Here is a 20,450-nt window from a genome sequence, read left to right as displayed (position 1 = left end):
GCCGGACTCGCAACGGGCGGTGCTGCCTTGTACACTGGTCATCTATATGTTGTAACCATAGAGTACAGAAATATATAGAGTCGGTGACGCATGTTAAAAAATCATAACGGATTCTGGATCGCCGATGGACGAAAATGACCTTGTGACGTTTTACAAACGAATAAGACTTTCACATTCGTATGGACGCCAGTCCACTCGTCACAAGCCAGTCCACACACCGGCTCGTCACAACCAGTGTGGGAGAGCAAAATGAACTCCTTTTAAGGAACAGGGACTCTCGAGGGTAGACAGCAGAGGTATTGTTTAACATCACTCAGTCTTTCGGAACGCATGGGCGCTCGCTCTAGCGATATTTAATTTGATATTAAATATAAATGCGAAGTATGCGCAGCCCTAGTTAACACGCAAAGAATGACATATTTTGCATGCCTCACTTTTAATATCTAATGCTTAAAATAATACAAATAATTGCAAAATGTATTCAGTGAAATGATAAATTGTACTTCTTCTGCTGTTTTGTATTGTTTTTACACGAAACTACAGAGCAAGGAGCCATATTTTATGAAGTTTGTCGAATTTGCCGAGACAAGCATTCGAGGTGACTGACCGTGAGACTAGAGTATTAGATATTTCCCTGCACGATTTTTTAGTATGCGTCGCCGACTCTATATATTTCTTTACTTTATGATTGTAACAGCATGTTAACCATAATTATAAATAACTATGTGTTAGCAGTCACTTTGAGGTCTATCCATTTCGTCATTATTCATAAGTGAAAAAAAGATGACAACTTTGGGTGTACGCTCCACCAATTTGCTCTGAAGTACAAAATGCGGATATACGTTTGATATACTTATCATTACTCTTTTCTATATTTTAAACAAATTTAAAAACATTATAAATGTTACTATATTTTTTATGTTGAAATAGTGAAAGTTATAGGCCATCAAAATCGATAATTTATTAATCGATATCATTAACGTATGTATAGCGATAACAATAGCTACAAATATATACAAAACACATATTTTTCAGGGGTCCTCGTGAGGCCCCTGATAATTCTAAGGCCCCAAGCGCACGTTTATTTTGTTCTCTGGATGATCTGCGATTGAACAATTCTAATAAAGCATCCCAAGAAAAAATTATAATGGAAACCTTTCTGAGCCCACTAATCGGATAATTTTTTCCCCTTTATAACGCTTTGAATGATGTAGTTAGCATATTTACTACTTAAAATAAAAAGTATGTTTTATAAACGATTCCTTTACAATATAAATTAAAACTAAAAAAATACAAACTTACGGAAAAATGACTATATTAATTATTGTTTTGGTTATTAAACTTTTTTTGTTTTTAAAAATAAGATTTATATAAAAGAAACTTATTAAATTTAAATAATTCACTTATTTTAAAACAAAGCAGCATCAAGAATTAAAATAGAAATATTGTACAAAGTAGTGAAAAAAAGAAAAATTCATTAACCCAATCTTTTAACTTTATCATCGAATTGACAAATTCAAGATTTTATTTACTTTTAGTGAAGAAAAATGTCTTATTATTTAATTAAATTAAGGCGGTAAGTTAAATTTTTAAGTTAACAGTTAAGTAATGAATACATATATTTTATTGACATATTTGGTGTGCATGCCCGGTGCTTGAAACATTACGACCAAACACATGACAGCCGGGACGCATTTTGTGCAATGACTTTGTCGATATTGAATTGTGTTAGATTGCGTCATGCAGCCGATCGCTTATAAGCAATCGTTCCAATGATGACTTGAATAATTTTACCGATAGCCTCAATAAGCATACTACACGTTAAGGCTATAGAAGGATTGAGCCTCGATTGTTATCGTTAGAGCTCAGTTTACATTGGAAACGCCCATAAATAACACAAATTTGATAACACACGTTTGGGATTCATTCGGTAAGAGCAAGCATTCAAAATTATAGAATAGAATAGATTATTTCGTCGAAATCGCGGAAACAGCTGATCGGGATAGGCGCGCCATATTTAAAATGTCCGCCTGCGATTCATAACGATTTGAAATTAAATTTGGGGCATAATGATCACATATTCAATTTGAATTATGTTACTTTAAAATAATGTAAATCATAGTTTTATTATTTTTTTATGATAATCTTAACATTTGATAAAGTGTCAGTGATTGTAATGCCTAATTTTCGCACCGCTTCAAGGTGGCGCTTCAGACGCTGAAACTAGTTTCATGAGTAATAAGTATGGGAATATATATATATGGACGCTATGGAATCCACGTAGATTTTCCTATTTTTAAAATGTTTCCTTTCCATTCCACACCTCCGCAATTCACATCCGCGCTTCGGCGTAAATAAGCATACTTATTGTGACGTTGCATAGCAGAGTCTATTTTCAGCACAAACTTAGAGCCACGTCCAGGTGAATTTGTGTGGCGTCACTTTGTACGTGCGTCGCTTTTCAACTTTTTAAATTCATTTATCATCTTGCTATAATTCACTTTTTTACATTATATTACTTTTTGCTTAATACTATGTTAATGTTATAGAACAGTTTTGAATTATATATTTTTTATTAGCTGCCATTTTGAAACAGTATGGCGGATTAGACTGACTGGCAGAAAAGTTACATTAAAATCTAATTAGCAACTTCCTGCTCATAGTACTTTTTTTTAAATTATTCAAAAACTTCTTGCAAAGACCCTTCATTTGTAAAACATTTAAATATACTCGTACAAATTTAAAAGAAAAATACTATTTGCTGATTTTTGAAACGAGACTTCACAAAATACAAATTTTAAACCGAAAAGGTGTTAAAACTACAGTCGTTATATCCTGTATACATATGTATATACAGGTGCTGCGTAATTCCCTTTACGACTTACTTTTCGTGTCTTATAAAATGTATTATATTTAAAAAGCATAATGTATCACTTAAATGTTGTACGCAGAAGTTCACTTTTTTCCTGGCGTGACATTGCATTTTTGTGTTTTTAACTTCTATGTATTTTATTGCCTATTACAATTTACATTTACTATTATTTTATTATTTTTTCCGACTTTTAATACAATTTTTTCAAAAACAATGATTATATTTTTATTAAAATTTTAATTAGTAAATATGAGCGGGTTTTTAAGTGCTTTACGTCCATTTTTGGAAACAAATGGGTTATTGATATTTTAGTCAGATAATAATATAAAAAATGTTTATTTTCTTTGACATTTTTATTAATTATTGCATAATAAAATTTAGCAAGTTGATAGTTTTATAAACATTACCCGAATTAATTAACGTTTGCTAATATCTATAAGTTGATTCTTTAAATATCCCAATGTATAAATAAATTGACTTATACCACTTTCAAAAACTACGACTCATATATACCGACTCATTTCGTCAACAATCTAAAAATTACAAGGATAAAAAAAAGTTGAATATTGTTTTGTTTATTTTCATCTTCAAAATTAAAATATTTTTATCTCAAAACTACTGCTGAGTCATTTTGTAAGAACACATGAAATTTAGTCTAGTGGGTATTATAGCTGATCAACTAACATGTCAGTTAACATGTTCTTCCCGTGGTCTTATATATTAAATGCTAATTTGCGCCTCATCAATAAATCATCATTTAATATTAGAGATAAATGTGCTTGAAAACGACGAACATCGTCAAGCGTGCAATAAATTAATAAGAGATTAACATCAGTATTACATTATTAGATAACATATTTCGGCAATTGTACGAATCATCGTATTGGATCATCTCAAAACTTTTTCCGCTGCATACCTGTTTTCCGACTTTTTTTCAACATTTAATTATAATCGAGTTAACTCCCACACAATGTTACAACAGATGGAGTTGGGATTCAGTTTTCACTCCACGTTAATATTGCATATCTTTCGGGATTCATTCTGAACTTCCTTATACATGTGAAAGCAAGTGTGCCGAATAACTCTCCCCGTGTTTTGTGCAGTGTGCGTCCTTTGCGAAAAAGCAATCATACTAATAACGTATTCGCGTATTAAAACTGTGTATACAAAGTGCAAATTATACGTTTATAATAAACGTTAAAAACATTAGATAATAAACTGTATTTTAAGTTGAAATTTGATGGTTTGATTTCAAGTTATTCACAATGGACGAAATTGGAGTTCCCGTTGACTTGTACGTCTACGACTTAACCAAGGGTAATGCACGAATTCTGTCTCCGATATTTTTGGGTATGATGTTAACAGTTTTGTTTTTTATTTAACTTATATATCGACAGTCACATCAAATGTCTTTGTAGCTCATTTTAAAATATAGATATTTCAAAGTTACAAAATGTAAAAATGAGACATACATTTGCTGTGATCGTCGACATAACATAATATTGCTTTTGGAGTGTACTTAATACATAAGTGTGTATGATATTTCTAATAGCTTATTTTATGCAGATGCATGCTTTTAAATTAATTATGCGTCATCTGTAATCATTCATGAACTTTGTACGAATAATAACTCATATAAATGCTTCTGGAAATATTGTAGCTAACGTGTCTTAGAAATATCATAACATATTAAACTTATTGTATGAAGCTTCAGCGACTAACTATTTATGCATTAAATGTTTTAGTCTAAAGTTAATGCTTATAATTTATTTTTCAGGCATGCAATTGGAAGGAATATGGCACACTTCGGTAGTTGTGTACGGAAGAGAATATTATTTTGGAGGCGGAGGAATTGACAATTGCAATCCCGTTAGTATTTTTTTTATTAAACAATTATTTTTATGTGAAAAATATATTTTGGCATGCTTTAAACTTGCATTATACTTTTTTACAATATTATATTTAGATTGTGCTTAAGTGTCTTTCCAATGACTTAAATAGTTTTTAGGAAGATGTTTGTGTATTTACGTAAATGTTTTACAAAAATATGTTTCACTGATTTCAACGCAATATAATTGATAAAAATCTGAAAAGTTTTTGGTATAAATCCAACCATAGATCATAATCCTTTTTAAAAAATATAGTGTTAATTTATTATAATTAGTATTGAATATATAATAGAAATGTTGTCGAAAAGAGTAATTTTAAAATACCATCTACAATTAACTAATCCTGTTTTCTATTATATTTAGTACATATATGTTTTTTAATTAAAAAACATGTTCATGTTTGATATACAAACATTTTATTTAAAAACTGGGTTCAAATTCCATTATAAAAATTAAATCTATAAATAAGAATACTCATAAATTGTCATGAAATGGTCAGTTATTTACATACCTACATAAAAATAAAACTGATTTATTTTTTCGTTACATATATATTATACTTTAAAGTATTTAATATTTAATTTTTTTGGTAAAAGATAAAAGATTAAAACCGACCCTTTAATATATTTATAAAAATTACTATTATTTAACCTTTCGGTCGCCGAGCCAGATAATATTACTACCTAAATATCTATATATTACAATTACCTAATAAAATAATATATGCTTGGAAGAAATGTAATTTTATCCTGAAACTAATACCGTTAAGTCCATCAGGAATGTATCCGAATATTTCTTCAATGATGTTGGATCGTCAGCTTTCAACACATTATCAAAAGCTGATATACATAGGATTTTGGCAACTCAAAGGTTTATTAAATTACTTACCAAAAACAGCTCTTAGTATTACATTAGTTTTATTAATTTAAACAGTCTTTCATTAACTTTCAATATCAAAATATGCAGATTTGTTCGCTTTCTGTATCGTTCACTCCATTATATAAAAATACGCTTTGGTCTATTATTAAAAATATCACCGTTATCCTTAACCCACAATTTATTTCGACAAGCACCTTGAAGTTGTAAAATTAAACCATTTTCACGCTAGACAAACTTTTCAAATAGATCTTTACCACTTATTTGCGTTACACGTGATATATTTTTAGTTTTGATTTGTTGTGTACACAACCCACGCGGAATTCTTATACGTACCGACGTTCTTTACTGCCCTTTGTCCACACCTTTGCCAAAATTGCGTTTCAGTTTTCGCATAGACAATGCTTAGTTTTAAACGGACATTTGAATGCCCTATTTAGACGTTTTTAAGACATTTTCGAAAGGTCAATGAAACGTCGCGAGCCTGGCAGCGGGTCATAATACCGTTCTAAATTTGCATCTCTTGTTCCATCTTCTACCAATTGGCAAAGCGCATGCCGTGTGTGTGTGTGTTTACTTTCACATGCTCGTTTTCTTTTGACCCGTTTTACTGCGTCTCTTCCTCATTTCTGCATTCCGTGTTTATTTATATTGATTTTGCGACACTTGTGTAAATTTAATCAAAGAAGTAGTTGCAGATTCAAATTGATAGTATAATATAAAAAAATACAATTTTCTATATGCATTGCAAATTACAGATACATAACAAGAATATTCGAACTTTAAAATTAACTCTTTTGAGTAGTGAATTTATTAGTATACACCTGGGAGTGAGTTAATCTTATGTATTTTTCCACAATTATTTCTGTTATTTATCTATTTTTATTTTATATTGCATTTATAGTTAATTATAAAAGAAAAAAAAACAGTTATTTTTTTGTATTTGTATGTTTTATTAATTTATTTTACCACTTTTCTATAATTAAATTTCATAAATTTATTTTACATGAGTTTTTTTAAATATTTTTCGGCGTTTGTGGATTTTTTTGTATCAATTCAGAGGCTCTCAATATTTTTTATAAAATTAATATAAAATATTTTTTGTTATGTACATTTATTTCGCACTCTTTAATTTAATGGTATTATTTTTGATAGAAATCATTTATTTAAGAAAAATATTAAATAATGCGTTTTTATTTAATATTTATTCAGTTATACGTATATGTAAATATATAACTATCTGGGGTACCTCAACAGTGAAATCGAATACAGTATATCGAATACACTGCGGCGAATCTTATTATTTTTATTTTTGAAAAATGACTGTAAACTTTATAATTATGATATATTGCACATTTAATAATAATATTCTAAAATGTACCGACAATTATTTTTTATTTATTATTTCAATTAAATGACTTAAACGAGTTACCTTAATGCGTCTCGGTGATCAAAAAACAATACTAAATAATAAATTATTACTACAATACAAAAAATATATAATACATAGTGTTTTTTATAAAATATTAAAAATAAATAAAAAAAAACAGACCAGCTCCTCGTAACTGACATTAAATAGATCAATGTGCAGTGCTAGCGTATTAACACATTACGGTCCGCTATTTTCATAAAATTTTAAATATTTTAACAAAGTGACTTTTATTAAAATAATTATAAATATATATTTATTACTATCTCTCAATAAAAGTTTAAATCTTCTTAACGTTCTACAATAAATAAAAATAGTTTATTTAAATAATGCGTTACACCAATAAAAAAAGCAAGGTTTCAATCGCAAAATTTTGAGTGCAAAGCTCAAGATTATGAGCGCCAATTTCGTATAGAGTAGAACAGCTTCAGCAGGCTTGGATTAGTGTGAGCCTAAATGAGCACTTTACAATTAGTATTAAATACATTTTACAATAATTATGAAGGTTTGAATTAGTAAGAGTAAAACTTTCCGTGTATAAATATTTTTTCTTATTGCAGTGATGAGCATATTCTAGGCTTACATTTTATTGTCAGTAATTTAATTGAATGGTCAATTCATTGTGTTAGTAATTTTTTTAAATGTCTAGTCAAATTATGTTTTTAAATTAAGCGGTTAGTTATATTTTGAATGAATGATAGTATTTTAAAAAAAAAACATAATTGTGTTGCTAGATATGAAATCAAATATTATATTTCTGCTTTATAAAAATTTAATTTAAAATAATTTATACAAAAAAACAATCATTTGAATCATTAGAAATATCATTAGAGACTATTGCAGTAATTTTAATACCAAAAATTTCTTTCAAATCACATTCTATTTTAAAAACTAATATCTAAAGACCACTAATAAAGTTTTAAAGGTACTTGTATCATTATGTATAATAATCTCATATACATATAAATGATTTCAAGTATTTTTTTTTTAAAACAAATCTATGTAACATAATTCTAAATATTTTTGATAATTCATACAAAACTATTGTATTATAAATTAGCTGATTTAAAAGTAAATGACTTGTATATCATCATCATCATCATATAAAACGACATAAATGCGTTGAATAATATAGTGTTTATTATCAAAGTATATTACATAAATCAATCATTTAAACTCAATTTGACATTGTATTGGCACATTTCCAAGTTATAAACGTGTGTAACGGAATTTCAAGCTATCCTCATTATATAGCACTTATCTGTGATACATATCTTACTCTATAAATATGTACATACATATATATTTCGAAAAAATGCAGTACACGAGACGCAATTATTATTATAAGTACTATTTCCCGCAAACTAAATTTTTATTTAAATGAAAATTAATGTGATTTACTGTAAAAATCTATAATATTTGCAAAATGGAAATTTAGCTAAATTATATAAAAATATGTTTATTGTAAATCATCTAATGTAACATGACAGGCGTCAGCCCAATGTGTTATAATGGGGTAAACACAATCTATAATACATAACTATGCACGATTTTTTTTAATATTTACTACGATATATAAGATTAGGAATCTATTGGAATTGTAATTATATAATAGTCACTAATTCTGATCTCCCAGATACGATAAAAAATTAAAAACACTTGAGTTCATATCGAAATGAAACCCAGGTCTTTCAATTATTAGTCATTGACTCTACCACTGGTCTATCGTGCTGGTATACATACATATATATAACTTGTATGTATACTCTGATTGTTCTAATAATGTACTACTTAAACTACATTACATTTATAATAAATGTGTTAACTTTCCATTTTTGTCTTTCTTCACTGCCTTAGTCAATTGTTTTACTTTATGCTGTCTATTTGGTGGTGTATAGGGTTAATAAGATCATGAAAATACGTGCAGTCTGACACAATGTCACTCGTGACATATGGGTGGTCAATTTATTTTTGTCGCAAGCGATACATTCTTAGATTAATCACAGTGTACATCATGATAAAATAAAAAAAATTGTTAATTGTATGTTACAGGCAAAGTGTAAATTTCGAAATTGCATACATTACCTAGTCAATGTATGCACTGTCAAATCACTTCAGTTAGAGTACAATACAATTAGTTATTTTATGCTCTCACTGTTTGTTGTTTATCATAGAATTAAAAATTAAATAATTTATATACTTAATTAGTATTTTAAACCATTTATGTAAGGTAAATCTTATTGGCAATTTATAAAATCTGCCTTTAAATAGATTCGTTGCAGAGAATTATTCATGGGGTGTTCACTGTTCTGACCAATGCTATATTTTTTATTATTCTGAGAGTCCACACACTCACTAGTGAAAGTATACGCGAAATTCTGTTTTTTTACGACAGTATTTTTTCAGTTTTTTTTACGACTTTTTATAATTAAACAATGCAACTATATAGGCTCTACTTTTATTTTTGGAAACTTATTATTTTTGAAAATCTGGTCATTATATACATATGTTTAATGACACCCGTCAAATTAACGGGTTTATGCTCGTAAACCTAGTGTTATATAAAACTCATAGTTAGTGCTTGCTTTGCCTAGTTATTGTATACTTTGTCGAAATTTAACACTTGTATTGGTCAACTTTTCAACAATACAACAGTCATAATTTTTTTTATTGAAACCGACCTTCTAATACAAAAATACATCTAAAGCTATTGTTAATGATGAATCAAAGTAAAACATAACATTGTTTTGGATGCTTTGCTTATAAAATTGACTATGAGAGAAGCCGATTTTTTTTAAATATGTCATTTCAGTGATCATATCAAAATACCTTTTCACCAGTAGATATATATTTTTACCAGTGAAAATATAATTTATCTGGCATGTTCTAGTAAAATTATATGATTTCAACTTTTCCACATGTAGTAAATGTTACAGTGAATGTGTATTTTTCGGTGAAGTTATATTTTCACTAGTGAAATCCAAGTGCATTTTCATTAGTAGGTATATATTTTTACTAGTGAAAATATAATTTAACTGATAGGCGCTAGTGAAATTATATGCTGCTCTAAAATGTCTATGAAATTTTATTTGACAGTTGCGAAACGTCAATTTTCTGTTCAAACCCAAACCTAACCCAATGAAAGCTCTAAATCTAATTATAGTTTTTGTATTTTCATTAGGTCAAGTTAAAAATATTTCTCTTACAAGAAAATATGCGGAAAAAGTAGTACAGACAGAAACCGCATCTTGAATATTGCTCCATAGTTAGTCTGCACTTCGATATTACACTTTGTTTTAAAAATATGATAGCTATCCCTAGCGATATTACTACAGGTTAAAGTGTATTTAAAGCGAATTTTGGTCAATAGGAGGGCGCAAAAACAATTATCACTTCTCAGAAGTAAAAAATTCACGTCAAAAGCAATAAAATCGTGTCGTCATTAAATTTGTAATATTATTATAAAAGTCGTAGTGTGAATTCCTAATTACCGAGCGTTCCCACTGCGTTGGTTACAGCACGATTTTTTTGCTTCTGACAAGGATTTTTGACTTCTGAGAAGAAATAATTGTTTTTTGTGCTCTCCTATTGGTTTAAATTCGGTTTAGATGTGCTTTAATCGATTCTCACTTATTGTAAGTTATTACAAATTGTTATAAAAGTCTTAATATAAACGCTAGATAACTGAACGTTTCCACTGCAAAGCACAATTTGAATTTGGATTTTTGCGACTCCTTGAATTTGGCCAAAAATACATGTAATTTAATTCTATACTATAAATCTTAATGAAATTGAAAAATAATGAAAACGAAACACTGACTGGCCAACTTTTTCCTTCCCCCCTGGAAAATGCTAAAATGACGTCCCTGATTCAGGAAATTTAAGAACCTTACTCTACAACTAGTAGCTTCTTCTTTGTTCGTTATCTAGGCAACATCTCTTGAATGCACTTTTTGGTTCCTCGGATATGATTATTTAAAATTGCGTTTAAAAAAATAGAATGTTTGTGTTTAGAAAGCCAGTTATTAAGTATAATATTATTTAAAAAAAATTGTGTTGCCGTTTAAATTTACGGTAGATGTTCCGTAAAAATTGAATAATGCTTGTGTTCCATTTGCGAATTTTTATTAGCAGGACAGATAAACAGAACAACAAATTTTAGTATATATATGAGTCTATACTATTTGTATTAATTATTATATGTTATTTTAAACAATATAATGATGAATATTTATCTTTGCTTTGAAAAGATAAAAAAAAAATGCTATATTTGTCAATTTATAAATTTCTATGTAGGCACCTTCACCTATATACGCATCAAGTGTATAAGTGCATTGAATTGCTGTACTCTGCAATTGTTACTTATCGATTTATTTTTATCCCGGAGTGCATTCGCACATCTTTCTCGTTTCCCTGACTGGCTGGGATGTTAGCCAACAGCGGAGTGTTGCTTCTAATTTGGTCTCGTCTATTTCTGTACCATTACCCATCGTCTCTCGTCCGCCTAACAACACACACGTTAAGAGCAGCAGGTTGGTTTCAGTTATATCAAGAACTCACCGAGGAGACTTTTACAGCGCCGCTAGGTCCAATTAATACCTAACCTTGTGTTTGATTCTTTTGAAAAGTGTGCATTCAAGAAGTGAGTGGTGATGAATGTGTATCGTGCAACTGTGTCAACTAGATTTTTCTAGTAGCTTTTTTTAGAACCACGTGTTTTGATAAAAATATATTTAATTCAAATTGTAATAAAACATAGTTTAATCGTTTATGTATAATACTATATCTTAAATTCTTAAATAGACCATGTGCTCATATTTTTGCCTAACCTAAAACTTGTTGATTTTAGGGTGGAACTATTCTAGGACAGCCGGAGAAAGTAGAAAAGTTAGGCGATACTTACATACCTTATCAAATATTCTTGGATTATATCATTGGATTGGGAGATTCCAAATTCAGGTTTGTGTTTGTTGCTCTTTTAAGTGTTATTGTTACTTTTAATTGTATGTTCTAATTGTAGAGGTTCAGAATATCATATTATCCGGCACAATTGCAACAACTTCTCCGAAGATCTAGCTAATTTCCTTTGTGGCGTTGGAATTCCCAAGTACATCTTAGATCTTCCAGAAGATATTTTGAACACGCCGATCGGACCGACTCTCATATCTCTCATCGATAGTCTGAGCTCTGGAGGGGTAAAACTAATTAATTTGTATATATTCATGATGATAAGTTATTAACGTGAATCGTATTTTAGAGTGTCAACGGTGGTGTGAGGAATTCGAGGCAGGAGAGTCCTGAATATTTGCAACTGACGTCAGAGATTGCAGAAGCTAGGTATGACGATTGATCGATCGACGGTCGGGTTATGTTTTTAATCTACCCATTTGATTTTAGGCTTCAATCGTTGGCGTTGGAAGAGAAGCGGAATAGTATAAACGAGAAGCTCGCACGTAAGGAGCGCAAAAAGGAAAAGAAAAGGAAAAAGCAGCAGAAGGAGCAGCAGTTGAACAACAGTTCTTCAGAGTATTCTGATTTAAGCAATTCAGGTTAGAATAATTATTGCTTTTAAAAAATATTGCTAGGCACTTAATATTTAAATTTATAGAAAAAAATATTTATTTTGATGAGATTAAAACATTGCGTTTTGTATTAATGCAATAGGTCTTCTCGATCCTAAAGAAAAAATGGCCGAAGCAGGTGCTGGTGAGTTCAATGGTGATTCGGTGGTCGAAAACTTTGATGAAGAAATAGCCGCCGGTCCAGCGAGACCGAGATCGGATAAATTACCCAGCGAAAGGGTTTTAGAGATGGAAGCCGAGGAGAGGAAAGAAGACGAAGAAAGGAGAAAACAACGCGAACCTCCAATCGTATTCAAAGATTTCATGGAGGTATAGAATTACTCGAGTATATTATATTTTAACTGGACATCTTTTAATTGATATAACTTGATATGATTCAGGCAACTGCTGCATTCGAAAAGCTATCGGAGACACTTAACCCATCTAGTCTTTCACCGGACGATCAACAAAGCCTACAAGAGTTGCATCTATATTTGGTTCAAGGCGAAGGAAGTTGGGCTTTGGGCGATAATTTCTTGACATTCATTGGTTTGTTTTATTTCTTATTAAATAGATATTTTGCATATGTTATCTGTATGTACATGTATTATATTAACACTAAGGGTTCTCAATCGAATATTTAAATTATTCGTCCGATTTTCTAATAATTGATCGAATATTCATTTATACTATCTCAAATATATTTTGAAAAAAATCTTAGAATGAAACAATTTGTATACTTGAGCAACATATAGTCGTTTTTCTCTCAATATACCTGAGTGATAGTGCCGCTCCAAAATTCATGATTTGTTTCGAAATGCGAGACAATGAGACTCTTCTTCTTAACAAAAAATGCTTTTACATCTTCAAAAACCTTGTGAATAGAATGTTTATCGGTTGTATCTACTATGACCGAAATACGTAGAATTCGTTTGTGAAATAAAACAAAGTATTAGAAAGGCCAACCTTTATTTTAATGTATATCAGATTCGTTCCAATCATTATTAGCTATTGTATATACAAAAAATTCGATAAAAATATGTATTTATATAAAATGTTGGTTTATCAATTTTGCTGAATTGACTCAATTCTGGTGATTTGAAAAAGCTGAAATGATGTCCCTGATCAAAATAATGTAATAGTAAATTAAGCGTTTTTCTTCTGACGCCCTCACTGATCAGTAATTCGTACAGCATATTTTAAAAATTTTAAAAAGGTTCAAAAATTCATCATGAAATAATTAATTTTTAATTAAAATAATTATTTTTTAATTAAATAATATTTTACAGGCAATTAATTGATTTTTTGCATTAATTTGATAAATAAAAAATATCGGTAAAAACTGAGAAAAAAATTACGAATATATTCGAATACTTCGAATATATTTGAGAAACTTAATTACTATCTAAATATTAATGTATAACATAGTAAAATATTTTATTTGCCTCTAAAGCAAATACCCTACAACTTAATAAGAATGTATCCAATTTTTTTCTACAAAGATCACATCGAATACGGTTCTTCTCGCCAATGTAGCAAAAGCCGATATATAAAAATTGGCAAAAATTGTGTAATTGAGGAATGTTTTTATCCTTATTTTACCGTTCGCTGTGATAACGAAAGTAACTCAATATTAAAGAAAGTGAACTGAATGAGAAATTAATGTTTCTATCAAATAACATAGCAGATTCTCTTCTAAAAATATGCCAGGATTAGTTTTGTTGTATCTAAATTTATCAGCTGCATAATAGTGCTATTATTCTGTGATAATTCACTTAGATTCAGGGAATCAAAGAACTGGAAAACCGGTAGTTCCTTCTTTATCCATTACCTTATTAAATATATAGAAATACTCAGCAGAAAAAAATCATTTTGTATTAAGTAATATTGATTCTATCTATTGACTTATAAACTTATTTTACATTTTAGGTTCTATGTTAGGCAACGCTGCTCTTCAACCAGCAGCTCGCGAAGCTGTTTTAAATACTTTAGCTTGCGCCGCTCTTCGTGACGACGTTATATTACTCTTGCACCAAGATAGACGTGAACATATTCTGATGAACTATGCCTATTCAATCGATCGCATTGAACTCAACGAACAAAAAGCTTTAGCGTTATTTGTGAGTATTCATTGAAATTATAATATAGAAAATGACGAGTAAAAAATATAATTTTTTACAGATCTGCAATATGTTTGAAAATCTGTCGTCTTCCGAGTGGTTGCTCTATATCTCCGAGTGGTCGCACAACAACCAGCAAATTTCAAACATTCGAGTGACGACCAAAGTCGCCGTTCACAGTCTCCTCAGCGAGGACGAAAATCTGAAGGACATCGGAAGTGCCATTGTGCACAATCTAGCCTGCAAGGAGGTAAAAACTGTGGTCTGTATCGTAGTTCGTTGTTTATAAATTTTCCTTATCAATACATGCATATATACAATATGAAATACGCGGTGAGAATAATTGAGACGAAAGCTAGTAATAGACAGATATAAATTATGACTACTTGTGTGGGATTCGTAGACGTGGTATTTATTTTGGAAAAGATATATATGACATATACTGCCAAGAAAATTTCCATTATAACATTTGCTATACGGTTGGCCAATTTTCAAAATTTTGGTGTCATTATGTCTGCCAGCTTGTAGTGATATTTGTGTATATTTTAGAGTTCATTGTAACACTTTAAATTTAATGTTCATTGTTGATTTTTTATGAGTATGACAATAAAAAAATAGCAATGCTTTTTGGTACAAGATTCTTGGCACAAAAAATAAGTTAATTCCATTTATATGTACAAAATCAGCCTGATTAGTTCATTTAAACTAATTTGTAGCTGAATTTTTCTATAAATTAGTTGTAGAAAAAGATTTTTTTCAAGTTATGAATAGTGATGCAATATTCTATATATTGTAGGTGAATAAGTTGACAACTCGACATACATGAAATATGAAACTATCGCACTCTAGGCTGTTATAGCTATGCTATGAATAATTAATTATCTCGATACAACTTTTATAGAGCACAAAATATGGATAATGTTGAATTTCATGCTGAGTTGTCAACTTATTCACGCCCAACAAATATAGTCTCTTGCTGTAGTTAATTTTATAAAACTATTTTAACGTAACATATTTGTTTCAAAATATATATTATGTTAAAAACTTTTATACAGATTCTTAATTAATGATATTATAATCTAAGGTCCATAATTCGGTTTTAAATAAATTAAAAATACTATATATCTTAGTTTATCAAAATCGATCATGAAACTACAGGTAAAAAATATTATACTTTATCAAAGCATAAGTTTTGAAAAGCGATGAATTTAATAATCATTTTTGGCCGAGAACTTATTATAAAAACAAATAATTCATCAGAAATGAGTATGTTAATTGAATAATTGTGGCAAAAAACTAATGCGAAGTATGTTAGCTTAGAAGTCTTTATACATATATCGGTTAGAAGTTTATTTGAGAAATGTAAACAAATCCATCTGGTCCGTAAAAACTTGTTTACAGGGATCGGTTATTTATTAATAAACTTTCGATTAGTGGTTGAGTTTCAAAATCAGCTATAATGTAATACATTGTTGGTAGTAAATTTAAAAAATACATATATTATAATATTTTAAAATGTATTATGCCTTGAATAATATTATCGCATAAATGTAAAGAGTGATATGAAATGTTTTAATAATATTCATTATTAAATAAAAAAGACAGAGGGTCTAAGTTGGACCCAAGAGGAACACTCGTAGGGATAATAATCTATTTTTTATATTCGTTACTTATCTAACGAGCGCAAGGTTTCAAGCGTAATGCGCAAATTTATGATGCGAGCTTTTAATTGGCCGATTTCATTATGCTCATATCATAAATTAATATAAGAGATCTTATTTTACTGTATTGAATCTCACGTAATGTTATTGTGAATTTTGAAAAACGACTTATTTAACCCTTTTGTTGCCGTAATCCAATTTGGCAAGAATTACCAGATTCAACATTTTTATTTGCTGTAGGGCATAGTTTCCCAAACTATGTTCCGCGGAACACTGGTGTTCCGCGGATCCAAAACTGGTGTTCCGCGGAGCCTAAATAGATATTTCACAAAAATTTATAGTAAATTAAAAAAACATATTCTACTTCATAATGAAAGGCGAATGACGGTTAAACTTAATTGAGATTTATGACGTCAAGAGAAGGCGAAGATTTTAGTACCTAGAAGTTGGGTACAGCCAGTGGCGTAGCTATGAGGGGGCGGGCCGCCCCAGGCGGCACTTGCTTAGGGGATCGACTAGTATGGTTCTTAACCCTTAATGCACTAAAACATATATAAATCCACAAATAACAAGAGCTTAATAATAACCAATTTATTATTAAAAAAAATGCTGATTTTATGACTGCAAAAAATGTATGGGGGGGGGGCGGCAATTTTAAGGATCGCCCTGGGCAGCACATACCTTAGCTACGCCACTGGGTACAGCAAAATAAGCTAAGTGTTCCGCCAAAATTTTCGGATTTGCCAAGTGTTCCGTTGCTGAAAAAGTTTGGGAAACCCTGCTGTAGGGTATTTACTTCAAGGGAAATATTTTCTTATGAACATAATTTTTGTTATTTATTTAGATTAAATTAAATGAAATACATCAGTATTTAGATAGTATCCCAAAAGGCACGGCAACCAAAGGGTTAAAAAAATATTATTAGGAAAAATAATAATAAATTTATATGTAAAAAAAATTGCTAATAAAAAACTACCATTGATGGATTTTGATATGCTCGTATAAGGTTAATTCGATTTATTTTTAGATTCCCATTTTTCTTTTGTAAATTGTCATTTGGTCAGAAATGTTTGATTATGCTTAGTTAAATAGTCATTAATTATATAAAAGTCAGTTTTTACATTAATTGTTATGTTTTTAGATTGAATGCTTAATTAATTTTTGACAATATTGGTCTTTTAATAGAGATATTTTGCATTACTATGATATGAAATTAAATGGCTTTGAAAAAATCGTGTATAAAATATTTTTACATATAGGATATGACATTCAGATTCTCGTTGCTGTACTTTTAATCAACTATTCGGTTAAATTTGTTAACCAACTTGATCCGCCATCTTGTTATTAAATTTTAACTCTGTTAATAAATATTCTTTAATTAAAATAAAATAAAAATACATAAAATAATGTTAATTACTCCATTATACGTATTTAGGGTTTAACGGTTTTTGATAACTAGCTACCATAAATTTAATTTTATTAATTTTTTTTTAAAAATTTACCTCATAAATATCTATTAAATTCCTTAGCCGACCCGATCCACAATTTTGTTTCAAAATGGCAGCTATTAAATTTAAACAAAAAAATAATTTTAAAATGTTGGTTTTTTATCATATGTATGTACAGTAAACCCCCAATAACACGGTAAATTGGGGATGTGCTACAATTAATATATTTTTTTGCAATACGTACATACGAATCAGGCGCATGTGGTGAGTCTGTCTTAGTTTTAATCAGATTTCTATGAAAAGTATCTCAAATAGGTTTGTTAACCAGTCTGATCCACCACCATTTTTTTCAAAATAGCGGCTATTCAAAACATGAAAAATTCGTAACTGTTAAAAAACCTAAATAAAAAAGTAAAGCGTTCTAAAATGTTTAATAATTTATTTATTAACCGCAGATAAACAAATTGTTTAATGTACCATTTAGGGCAGATTACAAATTATGGTGACCTGAGTTTATTTACTATCATTATTTTAAACATCAATTAATAGACATTAAAAATAATTAGTTTTAATATTTCATCACATAATTAAAAAACACATCACTTTTAATTTCATTTTATCATACAAAAATATGTATCCCTTTTAATAATAATAGTCAATAATATTTTTTTAATAATAATAATATTATGACTAACTTACTCTAATAAGTTGCATATTTTTTGATAAATTATTTATGAAACCCTATTCGATATTTTGGTACATAAATCTACTAACGTTGTTCGTTTTATCTATATAATTCAACATTAAATTTCGCATTTTTCAATCCATACTGCAGCGCATTTGCGTTCTGTGTTTTTTCCAGAGAATGCATCAAGGTAAATACACGCGCAAGATATTACCGAGGGGATGCATTTCGAAGGTAGCAAAAATAAAAAAATTGAACGATACACAGCTTAAAAATAAATATATGTCAACTAATCTTCGATAATATACAAAAAAATAATAATCTATTCTCAATCTCTATAATCGTATGCTTTTTAGTACAACAAAAAAATAACTAATGGATGTTTTGAATGCGGTGTATAAATAAATATTTTATATATGCATGATTAAGTGAAACTTGATATGAAATATATGGAAATATTTGTGTGTGTTAATTATATATTTGTTTTAGGTCTTCGATGATGTGGCCGTCGAATTAGCGATGGCTGTTTTACAACATCTATCCACAGCGCCATCGGAAGAGCATTTGTATAGGTGTATGAAAGCGTTGTTTAAATTCTGTCAAGTGTCCGGACAAGACGTTCCACAATTCATCCAAATGATCGGTCCCAATCCGACCACGTTCAAGGGAACGAGCCCACGCGTAGACGAACTAATTGACCTGATATTGAAGAAGTTGCGTTAATAGGAGAATATTTTTATAGCTTCTTTTTAAATAATTATTTATATATATATATATATATATTATATATGCTGAATGCATTTATAACTTTTGTATGTAACTTTTTATATATATATAAGAATTATTTGTGATCGTAACTTTTTATAATTTTTTAAAATTTGATGTTGAATGTATCGGTTGCTATTTTGCTTTGTTTTTCTATTTTTACAAGATATTAGTAGAGCAAATGTATAGATGTGTAGAAGACAGTTAATTATTTTATAATGTAGCACAGTGATCGGCAACATTTTTTAAATCTTACTATATATTTAGATGTAACTATGATAAGAAAGTCAACAAGAATTGCCGGCTACTGATAGTCTAATCTAAATGAGATTCTTCTTTAATGTAAAAAAATTATATACATATACACATACATAAATGTCGTTAAAAAAAGAATAACAATATTGCAATGTTTTTGGTATTCTTAATAATTTATTTGTCTATAATGGAAATTATTATGTATATAATAAATATTAAAATAACTAATTATTTAATATTATATATACATATATTATCATTGATATTAATAATAAATTAACTTATTTTTAAAATATATGTTTATAAATATCGCTACAAAAATAAAATTTGTCTTTATTAATAAAGAGTTTCTTTATTAAAAAATGTAGAGTACACATTAAATGTATATGTACACCTTGTTGGATTTTACAATGCTAAATAACAGTGTTTTATGTTAATATTATTTTGCATTATAATATTTAATATTTGTTCTGAATAAAGGGGAGGTTAAAATCTATTAAAATGTATTTTATTAAAATAAATTAATAATAATAAAAGTATATTAATCATAAGCAAACATTTACTGTAATGCTTATCATTGTTTCATAGAATATATAGTTTAATATTTTTTAATATGAATTTTACATTAATATTTTTATATATTTCATATAGATAACACCTGGTAGATAATGAGTTCTTAAACCACCATTGATAACACAACAGAGTAAAATTTATGGTTTTTGGTAATTTTTTTATCAGTTGATAAAATCACTGTCTATACAAAAAAAATATTCCGTCTGAAAATTTTCGTCCAGACATTTCAGTTGCCGGCTAAAAGTAAATATTTCGAAAAACAATGACGATGGGCATCAGTTATGGCTTGTGCCAACATAGATTATTATCGTTGTAC

The 20,450-nt window shown here is 29.0% G+C and overlaps 1 protein-coding gene across 7 annotated transcripts; it reads left to right on the top strand.

Annotated features, from left to right (window-relative positions):
• The first annotated feature begins 1,675 nt into the window (after positions 1–1,675).
• LOC148227012 (uncharacterized) lies at positions 1,676–19,905 on the top strand. Of its 7 annotated transcripts, none has more exons than XM_088202759.1 (12): positions 1,676–1,930; positions 4,129–4,189; positions 4,650–4,741; positions 11,916–12,025; positions 12,087–12,261; positions 12,324–12,403; positions 12,464–12,615; positions 12,731–12,957; positions 13,029–13,176; positions 14,557–14,747; positions 14,809–15,009; positions 19,031–19,905. In XM_088202759.1, exons 2-12 carry the CDS (start codon positions 4,138–4,140, stop codon positions 19,262–19,264), a joined length of 1,662 nt encoding a protein of 553 aa, XP_088058885.1. In that variant the 5' UTR covers positions 1,676–1,930; positions 4,129–4,137; the 3' UTR covers positions 19,265–19,905. The 7 variants fall into 7 exon arrangements, with proteins under 7 accessions (XP_088058885.1, XP_088058881.1, XP_088058883.1 ...); XM_088202755.1 differs by having other exon boundaries at positions 4,129–4,222; XM_088202757.1 differs by lacking the exon at positions 1,676–1,930 and adding an exon at positions 2,226–2,422 and having other exon boundaries at positions 4,129–4,222.
• The last annotated feature ends 545 nt before the right edge of the window (positions 19,906–20,450 follow it).

Source organism: Plectrocnemia conspersa, unplaced genomic scaffold (assembly GCF_051122295.1).
Source record: "Plectrocnemia conspersa isolate PC_06_02 unplaced genomic scaffold, ASM5112229v1 ptg000013l, whole genome shotgun sequence".
Classification (NCBI taxonomy): Eukaryota; Metazoa; Arthropoda; class Insecta; order Trichoptera; family Polycentropodidae; genus Plectrocnemia; species Plectrocnemia conspersa.
The sequence above is the reverse complement of the archived record's forward strand: the minus strand, read 5'-3'. Positions and strand labels throughout refer to the sequence as shown.

Coding starts and splice junctions, on each gene's coding strand:
- LOC148227012 (XM_088202755.1), top strand. CDS start 4,138: ATGGACGAAATTGGAGTTCCCGTTGACTTGTACGTCTACGACTTAACC. Junction 12,026..12,086: donor TTGGGAGATTCCAAATTCAG/GTTTGTGTTTGT, acceptor TTCTAATTGTAG/AGGTTCAGAATATCATATTA. Junction 15,010..19,030: donor GCAAGGAGGTAAAAACTGTG/GTCTGTATCGTA, acceptor TATTTGTTTTAG/GTCTTCGATGATGTGGCCGT.